The following is a 12,301-nucleotide window of genomic DNA, read 5'->3' on the forward strand; positions in this document are numbered from 1 at the left end:
AAATAAGACAGGCGAATGCAGTTTGTTATTGTTTAAATTGTTCAAATTGGTAGAGGGCACGTGCGATCTTTGTGCAGAGACATCGAAATGTCTGACTGTCTTCACACGCTGTCAACAAGCCAATGCCACTTGCATTGACCATCTTTCTCCTGGTATTCAGGTGTAACAGCTTATGACAACTTTGAGCACATATTGTCTATTTGACCTTATTCTACGTCTGTTGCAAGCCTCAAATAAATTTATTGTTGCTCTTCCATTTTGTGGTTTTAGCAAGGCAGCAAGGCTAGAGCAAGTTCAACCTTGAGCTGAGCACAGTCTATGCACACTCTGATTGACAGATTCCAGCAACTGGCTGTGCCTCTTCTTCATAGCTTGGCCTGACCCATGTAGAATAATATATAGTAACTGTATGTGCTAATTGGATTCTGGAATCGAAGACCTGCCATGTGTTTGATGCACCTAAGCAACACGTTGCACGCATGTTGCCCAGGTTCACCAGCATACCTATACCTTACTCTTACACATATCCTGTCATATCGTACACACAATTTGGAAGCTCATGGACTCACTTTCACCTTTGTCCTCCTCCAAGGACAGACTGCCCTCTTTGTCAGAAACAGTCGGAAAGGCTGTACCCAAGATAATCAAAGATGATCAATACTACTTCACCTTCGTCATCTTCAAGGTAAGCTGATTTGGCAGCTAGGCAGGATCCACAGACTAAGCAACAGGGCTACCAGGTTGATGATTGCTTGTTCCGTGTCCCAAAGCATGAACTCGAAGACCAATCACATGTGTTTCGGGATATGTTCTCCATGCCATCAGCCAAGGACTCTGGAGATGTAGAAGGCACAAGCGATGATAATCCAATTTGCTTGGATAGTGTTAGCAGAGAGGAATTCAAGCTTCTTCTTAGGATGCTTTATCCACTGTGTGTTTACAATATGGTTATTATAGACCAGATTACTTATTAAAGCCATCCCTTGTTCAGAAAAGCAAACGATATTTCGGTCACATTGTCTGTGGAACAATGCACTATGCTACTCAAGATATCCCGTATGTGGGAGTTTGAGCGTATAAACGGTATTGTCAAGACTCGGATCCGGGAGGTTCTTTGGGACAAGATCTCTGCCGTGGACAAAATCAAACTCGCCCATGATTTTCAACTTGAAGAGTGGTACGAGGATGCATATTATGAGCTTGCTACCAGAAACGAGTCGCTATCTGTTGAAGAAGCACAGCAGTTAGGCTTAGAATTCTCAATAGTGATGGCACAGGCCCGTGAGAGGATACGTACCTCAAGGCTTTCAGCATCACAAGTCATTCGAGGAGTCATTGGCAAATTATTCTGTTTGCCCCACCATTCCGAGCCTTACCTGGAGTATGGTGAAGTAGAGAAATCTTATGAATCTCCATAATTTGCTGGACTTGGAGGCAATAGTCACAATACATGGGGCAGATTGGGCAGTGGCACTGGCTGGGGCATTCTGAAACCACAAAGACTTTAGGATGTTACAATGTAACCTTAATATAACAAAGAGCAGTCATTGGCTTCAGGTAATAGGAAGAGATAGAGTTTACAATGGAGTGTCTCTAACCTAAGGAGCAAAGTTACAAAGAGCTAGACTAGAAAAGGGGTTTCTATGAGTCTTGGTTGATCACACAAATTACGGGCAGTACAAAATATATATATCTGGCTTATACTTTGTTGTACTAACGTTGAATGTAATGGATGCAGTTCTTTCAAAGAAGCAGAAAACAAGGCAGGTGAATGCGGTTTAATTGTTAATTCATTTGTTCAAATTGTGGTCAAGTGCACGTGGCAAATCTCGGGCACGTGTGGTCTGTGCGACCCATCTGTCTGACTCCCTTGACGCGTTGTCTACTACGACCAATGACCCTCGCATTGACCATATTTCTCCTGGTGTTCGTCACAGAACTCATCCAATGGATCGGCCAGTCCGTCCTTCTTGAACTCGTATGTTTCTCCTTCAAAAAGACAGCTTTGCGGAACGTGTTCCTGATTAGTGATGTTTTAGGCCTATGCAATACATTTGCGCATTTTTTACTCTTCCAAGGTCTCGCAACAGCGGACACTCAAGAACGAAATACTATCAGCAAAAGCTGAACTACTACAAACAAGTTCGCAAGACCAGTTCGCCAAATGGGCCAAGCTCCGAAGAAAAGTTGACAAGGGTCTCGCTGAGCTCGAGAAGCTCAGTGCGTCTTTGAAATTATCTCTCACGTTACCTTTCTCATCGTCAAACTTTACACTGGTTTTCCCGCAGATAACGACTTGGGTTCCGCACGGAGCTCCTACAAGTTGAAATTCAACTCGTTCATCTGGATGCTGACCACTGGTGCCCAATTCGTGATAGGATGGTGGTACCGCAAGGCGGCAGTGTTCTTTCTTCCTCCCGGCTGGTTTGGACCGGTGACGTGGTTTCTGTCGTTCCCCTTCGCTCCCGCAGGTGCGATTAATTCCGTTCCACCGAAGTCCGAAGCGTACTAACGGAATCCGATCTAGGCTCGGTGAGCTGCGGAGCATGGCAGATGGCGTGCCGGAGAGTTATCAAGGTCGGGGAGCGGGTATTGAAGGATTTAGCTGTCGCAGGTGGGTCCCTTCCTGTCTTCCGTGATTTTCCATTCTCATTCCGGCATTTTTTTTCTCGTTCATTTTGGCTCGGTCCCTCTTAGGCTCTCCGACGGAACAGGAAGAGTCGAACACGAAAAAGGAGCAGTGACTCAGCGGTACACCTGATTTCAGTCAACTCTATTTGTAGGTAGTTCATGTGTTTTTAGATGTGCTAAAAGGAGTCTACCGAGCCGATCCCGCGTGACGTAAACCCAGGAACCTTTCAGTTGATTCAGCAAGTCTTTCTCTGGCTCATAAGCATGTCGGGAAACTATGAGTAAAGCAAATTAAAAGCGGACTATCTGAGATATAAATCAAGAAGAGTGGGCGCCGAGACAACGAAAGACGGAGTAGTTTTGACGAAGGACCCGTCACGGAGGAGGAGGATCCTGTAGATCCCGATGATGCGCACGTGCCGTTGATGAAGGGAAAGCGGGGTGCCGTCGAGTCTGTCCGGTTTGAGATTTAAGCGTGACAATGAATTCAGAGGTCTCAGACGCATTGCATCTCTCCTTTATCCACATCGTCTTCACCCAGAGAGATAACTTATCCTCCAGCACTTCTTTCCGATACACACAGAACACGATGGTCGCTGGCGTACACATTCACGCTAAAAGCCAAGGCCAAGCCACCTCCGAGATCCTCACTGAGGGTGCTCTGACATTCCTTGCTGCTCTGCACCGGTCCTTCGAGGCGACGCGTCAGGACTTACTGATCGCGCGAGAGATAGCACAGCAGAGGCTCGACTCGGGCATTCCACTCGATTTCCCTCCAGAGACAGCACACATCCGTGCCGATCCAACATGGATTTGTGCCCCTCCAGCCCCAGGCTTAGAGGACAGGCGCGTTGAGATCACTGGCCCTCCTGACCGCAAAATGGTCATCAATGCGCTCAACAGTGGTGCGAAAACCTTCATGGCAGACTTTGAAGGTACGTGTACTAAGAAATTGAACTGCCTTTTCTGGCAACCATTCGGAATACTGACGTCACTTCCGAAGACTCGTGCTCTCCGACATTTGCGAACCTGATTAACGGTCAAGTTAACTTGCGCGATGCAATTCGGAGACAGATTGACTTTGAGACTGGTGGAAAGCAGTACAAGCTTAAAGAGAATCCCGCTGTACTTATCGTTCGGTAAGCTTCCATCTATTTGTCCTGCTTTGCCCGAGTCTGAATTTCAATATCCAGACCAAGAGGATGGCACTTGAACGAAGCTCGCGTCACTGTTGACAACAGACCGGTTTCTGCGTCCTTATTCGACTTTGCTCTCTACTTCTACCATAATGCGAAGGAACTCGTTGCACGCGGTTCCGGCCCGTATTTCTATCTTCCGAAAATGGAGCACTATCTTGAAGCTCGCCTCTGGAACGATGTTTTCCTCTTCTCTCAGTCTTACATTGGCATGCAACACAACATAATCCGTGCGACCGTGCTGATCGAAACTCTACCCGCTGCTTTCCAGATGGAGGAGATTTTATTCGAGTTGAGGAACCATTCAGCGGGACTGAACTGTGGTCGATGGGTGAGTACTGCTTGTTGTATGGTCATGAACGGGTTTCTGATATCAGCCTGCAGGACTACATTTTCTCGTTCATTAAGAAGCGAAGGGCCGACCGCAGCGCTGTCCTTCCCGACAGAAAAGACGTAACAATGGAGGTCGGGTTTATGGATGCTTATGTCCGACTTCTGATCAAGACCTGCCATAAGTAAGCTCGGAAGATGTGTCTAATCGTACACATGCTGATACGAATGATATAGGCGAAAAGTTGCTGCTATGGGCGGTATGTCCGCGCAGATCCCAATTAAGGGTGATGCGCAGGCGAATGAGGTTGCAATGAACAAGGTCAAGGCTGATAAGCTCCGTGAAGTTACTTATGGCCATGATGGAACCTGGATTGCACACCCTCTCATCAACGAAATTGCTTTGCGGATTTTCAACGAGCATATGCCTGGTGCAAACCAAGTGAGAAGATTTTGTTTCTCTTTTCTTGTCACGTAGCTCATCTAATTTGTTCCGTAGTATCACGTCCGTCGCGAAGAATTCCAGGTTTCAGCGGCTGACCTATTGAACTCAAAGGTGAAGGGCGCGATCACCGCTGAAGGTGTAAAGAGCAACGTCAGTGCCGCTCTTGCTTACTGCTCCGGCTGGATTAGTGGGAACGGGTGCATCCCATTGAACTATTTGATGGAGGATGCAGCAACCGCAGAGATCGCGCGCGCGCAACTCTGGCAATGGTGCCACCACAATGCACGTCTCGACTCGGGCCAACCCGTAACGCCTGTGTTGATTGACGCTGTCATCGCTGAGGTCGCATCGACGATTCCCAAGCTCGTACCAGGTGTGACTGACGAGCACGTCAAAGTAACGAGCGAATATTTGAAGGCGCAAGTACGGAAGACATGGTTGAGCGACTTCTTGACGAGCGACCTGATGTACTACCTTGAGGCTGCGGACGGCGTTGAAACGACCTGGCAGCGCGCGCAGCTTTGAAGGGGGTAATAGTTATTATGGACACGTCTGCATGCAGCTTCACGGTTTCTTTATCAGTCAGTCATTTTGTACAGTAACAAACTCAACATGAATATCATGTTCTTTTGTAATACATTTGCGGATTCTGTCTATTTTTATGGGTGACTTTAAGCCTTTGAGACCGTTACTTTGGCGCCATGCTTCATGATACGGCTGTACGGGCAGAACTAAGATAAAGAAAACGAAAATAACTCAGTTAGCCTTCATTAAGACAAGGTGCTAGAAGTCTAAATGGATAAGAACGAAGACATGGAAATCAAACGCACCTCATGTGCAGCCTGGATAAGCGATTCGTCTGGAACACCTTCGACCTTGATATCAACGTTGACACCGAAACCTTCCATACCCTCTGGGACACCGAGATGCACAGCAGTGTGGATCTTTGCGTTCGCTGCGAGGTCTCTTTTGCCGGCTTTTGCGGCGACGAGCTGGAGGGCGCCGAGGAAGCAGGCTGGTTGTTACGGCCGGGTCATTTCGGTACGTGATGGTTAGAGGAAGTTGAGAGAAATGGAATAGAACAGAATGCAGGAGATGAGATGAGCGAGCGTTAGGAGATGCATGAATGTACGGATGTACGGATTAGATCGGAAAGATACAGGTCAGGATGAGACGTCATTGGAAGAGCGAAGGCAATGTCATAAGAAGAAAGAGGGATGTCAACGGCAGGTAAACGGCAGATGAGACCAGGAAACCAGGCAGGTAAACATAGTGAACGGGTGTGGAGAACAGGAAAGGCGCGCGGCACGGCAAGCGTGGGTTTGTGCGATGCCGAATTTTATTTATATGTATGCCATGTACATGTAGCATATTATGCGCAGAGGAAGCGCCCGTGGCGGGAAGTGCGGCGTTCCGAAGTGTGTTTGTGTACGTTAGACGCGTTGAGCGGTGTGTGTGTTGTATATTCCATTTGTCGGAAGACAAAATAGTAAAAGAACATATAGGAGTGATAGTAAGCAAACTACCTTGCCGAACGGGTTAAATAAGAGGATGAAAAAGACATACAGGCGTAACCCATAGCGAAGAGCTGTTCAGGATTCTGTCCATCACCAGCTCCACCAAGACTTTTAGGTGTAGACAACTTTAAAGCAAGCGGTGCTTGTGCGTCGCCCAATGACTTGACAGTACCGTTACGGCCTGCACCTTCCGCTAGTGCTTCAGCGGTATACTATTCGCCGTTTACAAATACCATTCGCGTAGACAATGAGAAGTGCTGCTAGAAGACAATGGATAATGAAGATGCACTCACCTTCTTTTCTGCGAGCGTAATGATGGTTCGGCTTTGAATGCATGCTGGCGCTACTAGACGTGCCGTAGATAGAGAAGGAAGACGGCGAGATTGCTGGAATACGGCTCTGAGCATGTTGTGCCGTTTTCACTAATTGCAACGGTTCTGAGAGTCCGTCACGTCCGTCGCTTTGCGTGAGTTTGGTTGAACGCGTTACGGGATGACATCATTCGTTGTGTTACAAAGCAGTTATTTCCTTTTCTGAAGATCTTCTGCTGTCCAACCGAGTCCAAATTCGGTGTTTGTTTACAAACAGCTCAGTGCCTTACCTCAGCTTTCCCCCAGAAAATCAGCCTTGCAACAGCTTGTCATACTGACTTAGTACATCGGGCCTCGGAAATTATTTTCATCCATTCATAATCATAATGGTTGTGATTTATTTCGGATAAGGCGAGGGAAAATAATATTGACAAATCTCTGATATTTTCCTCGGGACGGAGTCCCTTCAGGATGCTATTACATTCAGAGTCAGGCTATGCGGGAAGTTATGAAACGCATGTACGAATTGTATGAGTATTGTGTAGACATGAGGCTTCCACTATTCAGTTCCACCAGCGCGCATAATACAACGTAGGCAAGGACGTTGAATGTGATTAACAAAATACCGCGGCGATTGAGGAATTGAGGGATAGGCATTTAGCTTCGCAACGTGTAAAAGCTCCTTTGATGTGCCTGTTACTCTCTCTAGTGGATCTCCTTTGTTTGGGCAACCTGGGAACTGCGGCTTCAGAGGAGTCAAGATGTTAACAAATTAGGGAGATGGTGGCCAAGGTGGAAGGACTTCGTGTATCAGTCATCGTTTACAGCATACGGAAGCGTGCTTTTTGGACGGGACCGAGCAGGCCGAATGCTCAGTAGAACCAAAGTAGAGCATGTGTCTCCGATAGAACGGAGTGGTGCATAAAATTTGAGCCTACTTATTATAGCACCGAGAGCCACATTTAGGGACGTCCTTGGGATGTTTAGGTTTACAATGAGACGGAGATGCATGCAAGTGGATGATAGCAGTGGGCATCAATGCACTGCTTATGTCCTAGTTACAGATTGGTCGAATATAACATGCATGTTTCGCGGATCTTGCAATAATAGCGTACGGATGCTGTCGGAATATTAAGCATAAAAGTCGCGAATGTACGTCAGGCCCTCATGCATCTGCTTGATAATTTCTATCTGAGAACCAGAAGTAGAGCTGTTAGTTTATCGAATCTGTCTGTTAGTGTTCAAGTGGCCAAACATGCCTCGGGAGAACAAAGCTAGAATCAAAAGTTGACCGATCGATATAGATATGGAGGACATAGGGCGGAACGAGGCAGTGCATTTGAGCAATAGAATGTCGGATATAGTATACCGACGGGGGAATAAGAATAGCAAAGAGGGTCGGCACTTGCGGGGCGAATGTCGCGGATTGGTGTATGCTTCGTTCGAAGCAGAACATCGAGAAGGAGCTGCAAGGTCTGTTGGTGGAGCTTCCACCCTAGGCCCGGTAGAACATACGCGGAGTTGGAGCATCACGAGTCTGAAATACGTGAACGGGCGCGACAACAGGCGGGAACGCAAAGAAAAACGTGTCTGAGCGAGGTAAACGGGCATGAGTGTTGTCGCTCGGACTAACCCCCGTGGGGAGATGCTTAGGAAGCCAATCAAAAGGATAAAGTAATAAGTATACAGCATAACAAGAGCGACGACAGAAGAAAATTCAAGATGACGAAAAGACAGTTCCTCCGGCTGGTCCGTCAGAAGGAGGACAGAAAATGTATTGGCAGAGAGGAGCATATGGGCGCAAGTCATGCGTGCTCCGGACTGTGTGCCTGATGCATCAGCCTGCTATATTCAGTATACGCCGCTTCCGCCAATTAATCGTCCGCGTTTCGACTCCCGCCTCCGCGATCCCCCAACTTTCCCTCCGACATGTCTCTCTCGCCCTCAGACGTCTCAAACACCTCCGAGAGCCCCCTCAAGCGGCGCAGAAACACGGACGGCAACGGCGTGCCCGCAATGGATGCCGCGTCCCCGACCGCGTCTTTTGCGTCTGGCCAATCTCCGCAGGTCCATATTCCAAAACGCGGGGCACGCGCATGCACTGCGTGCAGGAAGGGAAAGAATCGGTGTGAGGGCGAGGTGAGCTATATATTGTGCTTGTCCCGGACCAGCGCGGGCAGCTCAGGGCATGGCAGGGCCGCCCCGCAAGCTGCCCGACTCTCCGGTCGGCCCGGTCCTCAGCCAAGTCTCCACTCTAACTTGCACCCAACAGGCGCCCTGTCGTCGTTGCCAGCTTTCCGGAGCACAATGTATTTTTGAGAAACCAGAAAAGAAGAAAGACGCAGCGCTCGTAAATGGGAGCATTGAGTGCGTTTTCTTTTCTCTCCCCCATCTTCCCACTTGTTTTGTCTCAGCTGAGCTGTGTTGCGTATTTACTACAACTTAGACGCGTCTCCCGCCTTGAGGGCCAATTTCTCGTGCGTTCTTCATTTCGCGTCTAAAAGGCTGATCACCACCTCGCGTGCTGAACGGCTATAATGCGATGCAGGTCATGCAAAGCCAGATGATCGGACTGCAGTCTTCTCTAGACCGCATCTTATCTGCCATTCAGGGCCAAGTTGCACCCGCAGGGAGATATGGGCAGAATAATCCAGCTGCCGCGGCGCGGGACATGCAGGGCGTGTATGTGACTGCAAACGGGCCTCCGCGCGGCAGCGTCGATATCTTCAACCCGTCAGAGGCGGCCGATCAACCCCAGCGGCATCCGGCAAAATCATTTCCCCCTCTACCTGGATTTGCACCTCCGGTTCGTATTCGACCTCTTTTTCTTAATGTGTTCACCAACTATTGAATCTAGCCTCACAAATATGCAACTTATGGGATTGTTCCCAGCACCGCACCTTCCTCAGACGATGAATCAGAAGACACGCTACCACGTTCGTCTCTGAATGCACCAATCGAGGCATTACAAGGCCTTGCAAATGCTGCCGCTGAGGCTGCTGCAGCTCCGTCCGACTCCCCGCCGAGGTAGATTATATTGATTCTAAGAGGCCTTGGCTGACAACAAATTTAGGGTCAGGAAACGAAAGAAGGCTGAGCCGACGCCTAGAAACGCCTTTCCTCATGTTGTAGAAAAGGTGAGATACCTGATAATTTGTTCACGGAAGCGTCTAACCTCTGTATTAGGGCTTGGTAACGGACGCGGAGGCAAGAGAACTATATCATGTGTATGTAACTCTTATTGTGCGGAAAAGTGAAGTTCTGAACGTCAGCAAAGTTTCTTTTCGGGCTGCCACATATTCATTCCACTGTTCGACCCATCCTACGATACATATGAGGGCCTAAAAGAGCGTACACCCTGGACATTTGACGCGATTCTAGCTATTGCAAGTAAAATTAGAAGTGGTACCAGCGCACTCACGCCTACTTTCTACAAATGTCTTGAAGAGGCCCAGGGCATCGCACGTTCATCTTTATTCGGACCTATCGTCAGGAAAGAAGCGGTCCAAGGTCAGTGACGGTTCCCATTGTCGTGCCAGATCAATCATGCTGACTCCACGTTGCTAGGTATGCTTTTGCTGGCAGCTTGGAGCACGAATGGCTGGCTTCCATCTGGACACGCCATGCGTATGGCTCTTGACCTGGGGCTTCACCGTGCCTTGGAGAAACTCGCGGACCCGCATGCAAAGCGACGCTCAGAGGAAGAAGAGCGGGATTTAGGTAAGTTTGTACTCACGTACTCACTCAACTTACGCGCAAGAGCGGGGCATTCTCCGATCATGTCCTTTCTCTTTACACTCTATGTGACGCGTAAGCAATTTACTCATGCATTCTTTATTTGTTTACAGTGGTTTCTGCGCGGATTTGGCTCTGCCTTTATTGGTTTGATCACCAGTACGTATACGTTTCTCTAATATGACATTGACAATGGGGTGGTTTCTTGATCCCCGTGTCGATATTTTTCGCCTATAAATCACCTTCCCACCTTCTCTGATTTCTCGGAAGCCGATCCTGATTCCGGATTGCATTGGTACCTGCCAAATGCTAACTTGCTGAACGTTATTTTTTTTTCGCGATGCAGGATGAGCCTAGGGACCAGCCGACCTATCGTCCTTCGAGACGAAAGCTCAATAAGACATTGCCGGCTTCTGCTTACGCATCCGATGGCATCTCCGACGGATGTCCGTCTAATTTCTATGGTAGAGCTTATCGCCCAAAAGAGTGAGATCCGCGTTGCTATGCTTTTTCTCATGTTATGAAGGAACATTACTGATTTGTGACGTCCTGAATTCTAGCACAAATTTATGAGACGTTGACACCGCTGAATGGACAAGTCAATCATAGTACTTTACAATTTATTCGTCGCGCTAATGTAGCGCTCGATAAATGGTGGGCAGACAACAACGAACTACATGGTATGCATCCTGGTTGCAGCGTTATTCATTGATCTAACCTCAATCTGGCGTTCTCTTATGCCTAGCTCGGACACTTGATGAAGATTCTCTACCGCGCAAGATACTCGCCGGTGAGCTGCACTATGCCAAATTGTGGCTAGTATGCCTCGCGCTTCGAGGTGTTTCATGGGATAAGATGCCGTTTGAGCAGCGAGAACTAGCGTTTGACGCGAAGGATGCGGCGTCGACGTGTCTCTCTATCTTCTTGAACTCACCATCGTACCGAGCTGCGCTCCGATACGCTGTACATGACAGCCTTGTTACTGCTGCCTTCTCGGGACTCTTCCTCCTAAAAATGGCGAACCTATTCCCTTCGGATCTCGACCTTGCAGGGATCATAACCCAGGTCGAGCAGCTTGCTCAGCTTCTGTCTGATGTAGCGGCAGAAAGGTAGGCCTGCTTCGACTTCTAACTCCCCCCTACCTTGTGGCCATCTGACCAAGCTTCCAGATATGCTCTGACACTACGCATCATGCTCGCAAATCTTCGCCGGAAGGTAGGGGTGCTCACGGCCCCGCCGCTTCCAAGCATCCCGCTACCCGCTGGCGCGGAGAACATGCTCGTCTCGCCATCATACATCGATCCTGGCGCTGTACCCGCACCAATGACAATGGAAGAACTCGGCTTCGCATGGCCAAGTGAACGGGGGATCTTCTCACCCTCTGCGATCCCAACATGGTTACAGGAAGGCGTCAGTACATCTACTTATTTCTGGTTATAGTGAATATTGCGAAGAAGTTAGTTCTGACTATTGGTTATTCTTTGTATGTTTTTTGCATGTGAATCTGGAATGTTCGCGTCACGAACCCCCTTCAAACCCCACCTCGAAACGTAAAACGAATCGGATCGAACGAAACGAAAACAGAGTCTCACGGACCTAGGAATACCGATGAACGGCTCCGATGGCATATTCCTACAACTTGCAGGCCCGAACGGCTGGGCGGGCGATTTCGCACCGATGCCAGAAGCCTGGTGAAAAAAAAGGCAGTATTCTGTATGCATGCGTGTTACTGTATACGTGCCTATTGCCTCCGTTGGAAGTTGTGTAAAAGCGCAATAAGCGGGTGAGGATGCCTATTGGGGCTGAGTCTGTTTTGGGAGGAAAATATCCGTCGACTCGGCGGGTTCTACTGACTATTGACTATTTCATTGGTTTGTTGGTTGGCGACGACGATGGCCCTGGGCTTGTTCCTGTATCTACCGTCCATTCTCTCACCATCTTATCGTGATATTGACTCTCATTTGCTGCTTGGGAGCATTCGTTGTTCTGACCGACTGAATTCTTTCTGTGACACCTACCTACCTACCTACCTAGCTACTCACCCTCCTATCTACCTACCTGTCTACTTTTTACGTTGCTTTGTCCACCGCTGTATTAGTCCCTCCTTCGTATTCATGTACATAACGATTGAACCAC

General features: G+C 48.5%; 4 protein-coding genes across 4 annotated transcripts; all 4 read left to right on the forward strand.

Moving 5' to 3' along the window:
* Positions 1 to 559: 559 nt before the first annotated feature.
* FOMMEDRAFT_156407 (uncharacterized protein) lies at positions 560 to 1,418 on the forward strand (the record flags this gene model as incomplete). Its single annotated transcript, XM_007266691.1, has 3 exons — positions 560 to 685; positions 741 to 931; positions 992 to 1,418. 3 exons carry the CDS (start codon positions 560 to 562, stop codon positions 1,416 to 1,418), a joined length of 744 nt encoding a protein of 247 aa, XP_007266753.1.
* A 476-nt stretch (positions 1,419 to 1,894) lies between these two features.
* Positions 1,895 to 2,744, forward strand: FOMMEDRAFT_156408 (uncharacterized protein; the record flags this gene model as incomplete). The annotated part of the gene is made up of 5 exons (XM_007266692.1): positions 1,895 to 1,978; positions 2,040 to 2,220; positions 2,289 to 2,471; positions 2,528 to 2,614; positions 2,698 to 2,744. 5 exons carry the CDS (start codon positions 1,895 to 1,897, stop codon positions 2,742 to 2,744), a joined length of 582 nt encoding a protein of 193 aa, XP_007266754.1.
* A 427-nt stretch (positions 2,745 to 3,171) lies between these two features.
* Positions 3,172 to 6,569, forward strand: FOMMEDRAFT_20215 (malate synthase). The gene is made up of 9 exons (XM_007266693.1): positions 3,172 to 3,566; positions 3,635 to 3,770; positions 3,825 to 4,158; positions 4,212 to 4,342; positions 4,395 to 4,599; positions 4,657 to 5,333; positions 5,433 to 5,617; positions 6,169 to 6,331; positions 6,413 to 6,569. Exons 1-6 carry the CDS (start codon positions 3,221 to 3,223, stop codon positions 5,125 to 5,127), a joined length of 1,623 nt encoding a protein of 540 aa, XP_007266755.1. The 5' UTR covers positions 3,172 to 3,220; the 3' UTR covers positions 5,128 to 5,333; positions 5,433 to 5,617; positions 6,169 to 6,331; positions 6,413 to 6,569.
* Positions 6,570 to 7,964: 1,395 nt separating this feature from the next.
* Positions 7,965 to 12,295, forward strand: FOMMEDRAFT_20217 (uncharacterized protein). The gene is made up of 15 exons (XM_007266694.1): positions 7,965 to 8,569; positions 8,703 to 8,797; positions 8,877 to 8,907; positions 8,979 to 9,236; positions 9,288 to 9,457; positions 9,504 to 9,567; positions 9,617 to 9,657; positions 9,708 to 9,940; positions 9,998 to 10,150; positions 10,279 to 10,324; positions 10,512 to 10,651; positions 10,726 to 10,845; positions 10,911 to 11,274; positions 11,335 to 11,575; positions 11,750 to 12,295. The coding sequence occupies exons 1-15, from the start codon at positions 8,360 to 8,362 to the stop codon at positions 11,858 to 11,860; spliced, it is 2,277 nt and encodes a 758-aa protein (XP_007266756.1). The 5' UTR covers positions 7,965 to 8,359; the 3' UTR covers positions 11,861 to 12,295.
* The last annotated feature ends 6 nt before the right edge of the window (positions 12,296 to 12,301 follow it).

Source organism: Fomitiporia mediterranea, assembly GCF_000271605.1.
Source record: "Fomitiporia mediterranea MF3/22 unplaced genomic scaffold FOMMEscaffold_6, whole genome shotgun sequence".
Lineage (NCBI taxonomy): Eukaryota > Fungi > Basidiomycota > Agaricomycetes > Hymenochaetales > Hymenochaetaceae > Fomitiporia > Fomitiporia mediterranea.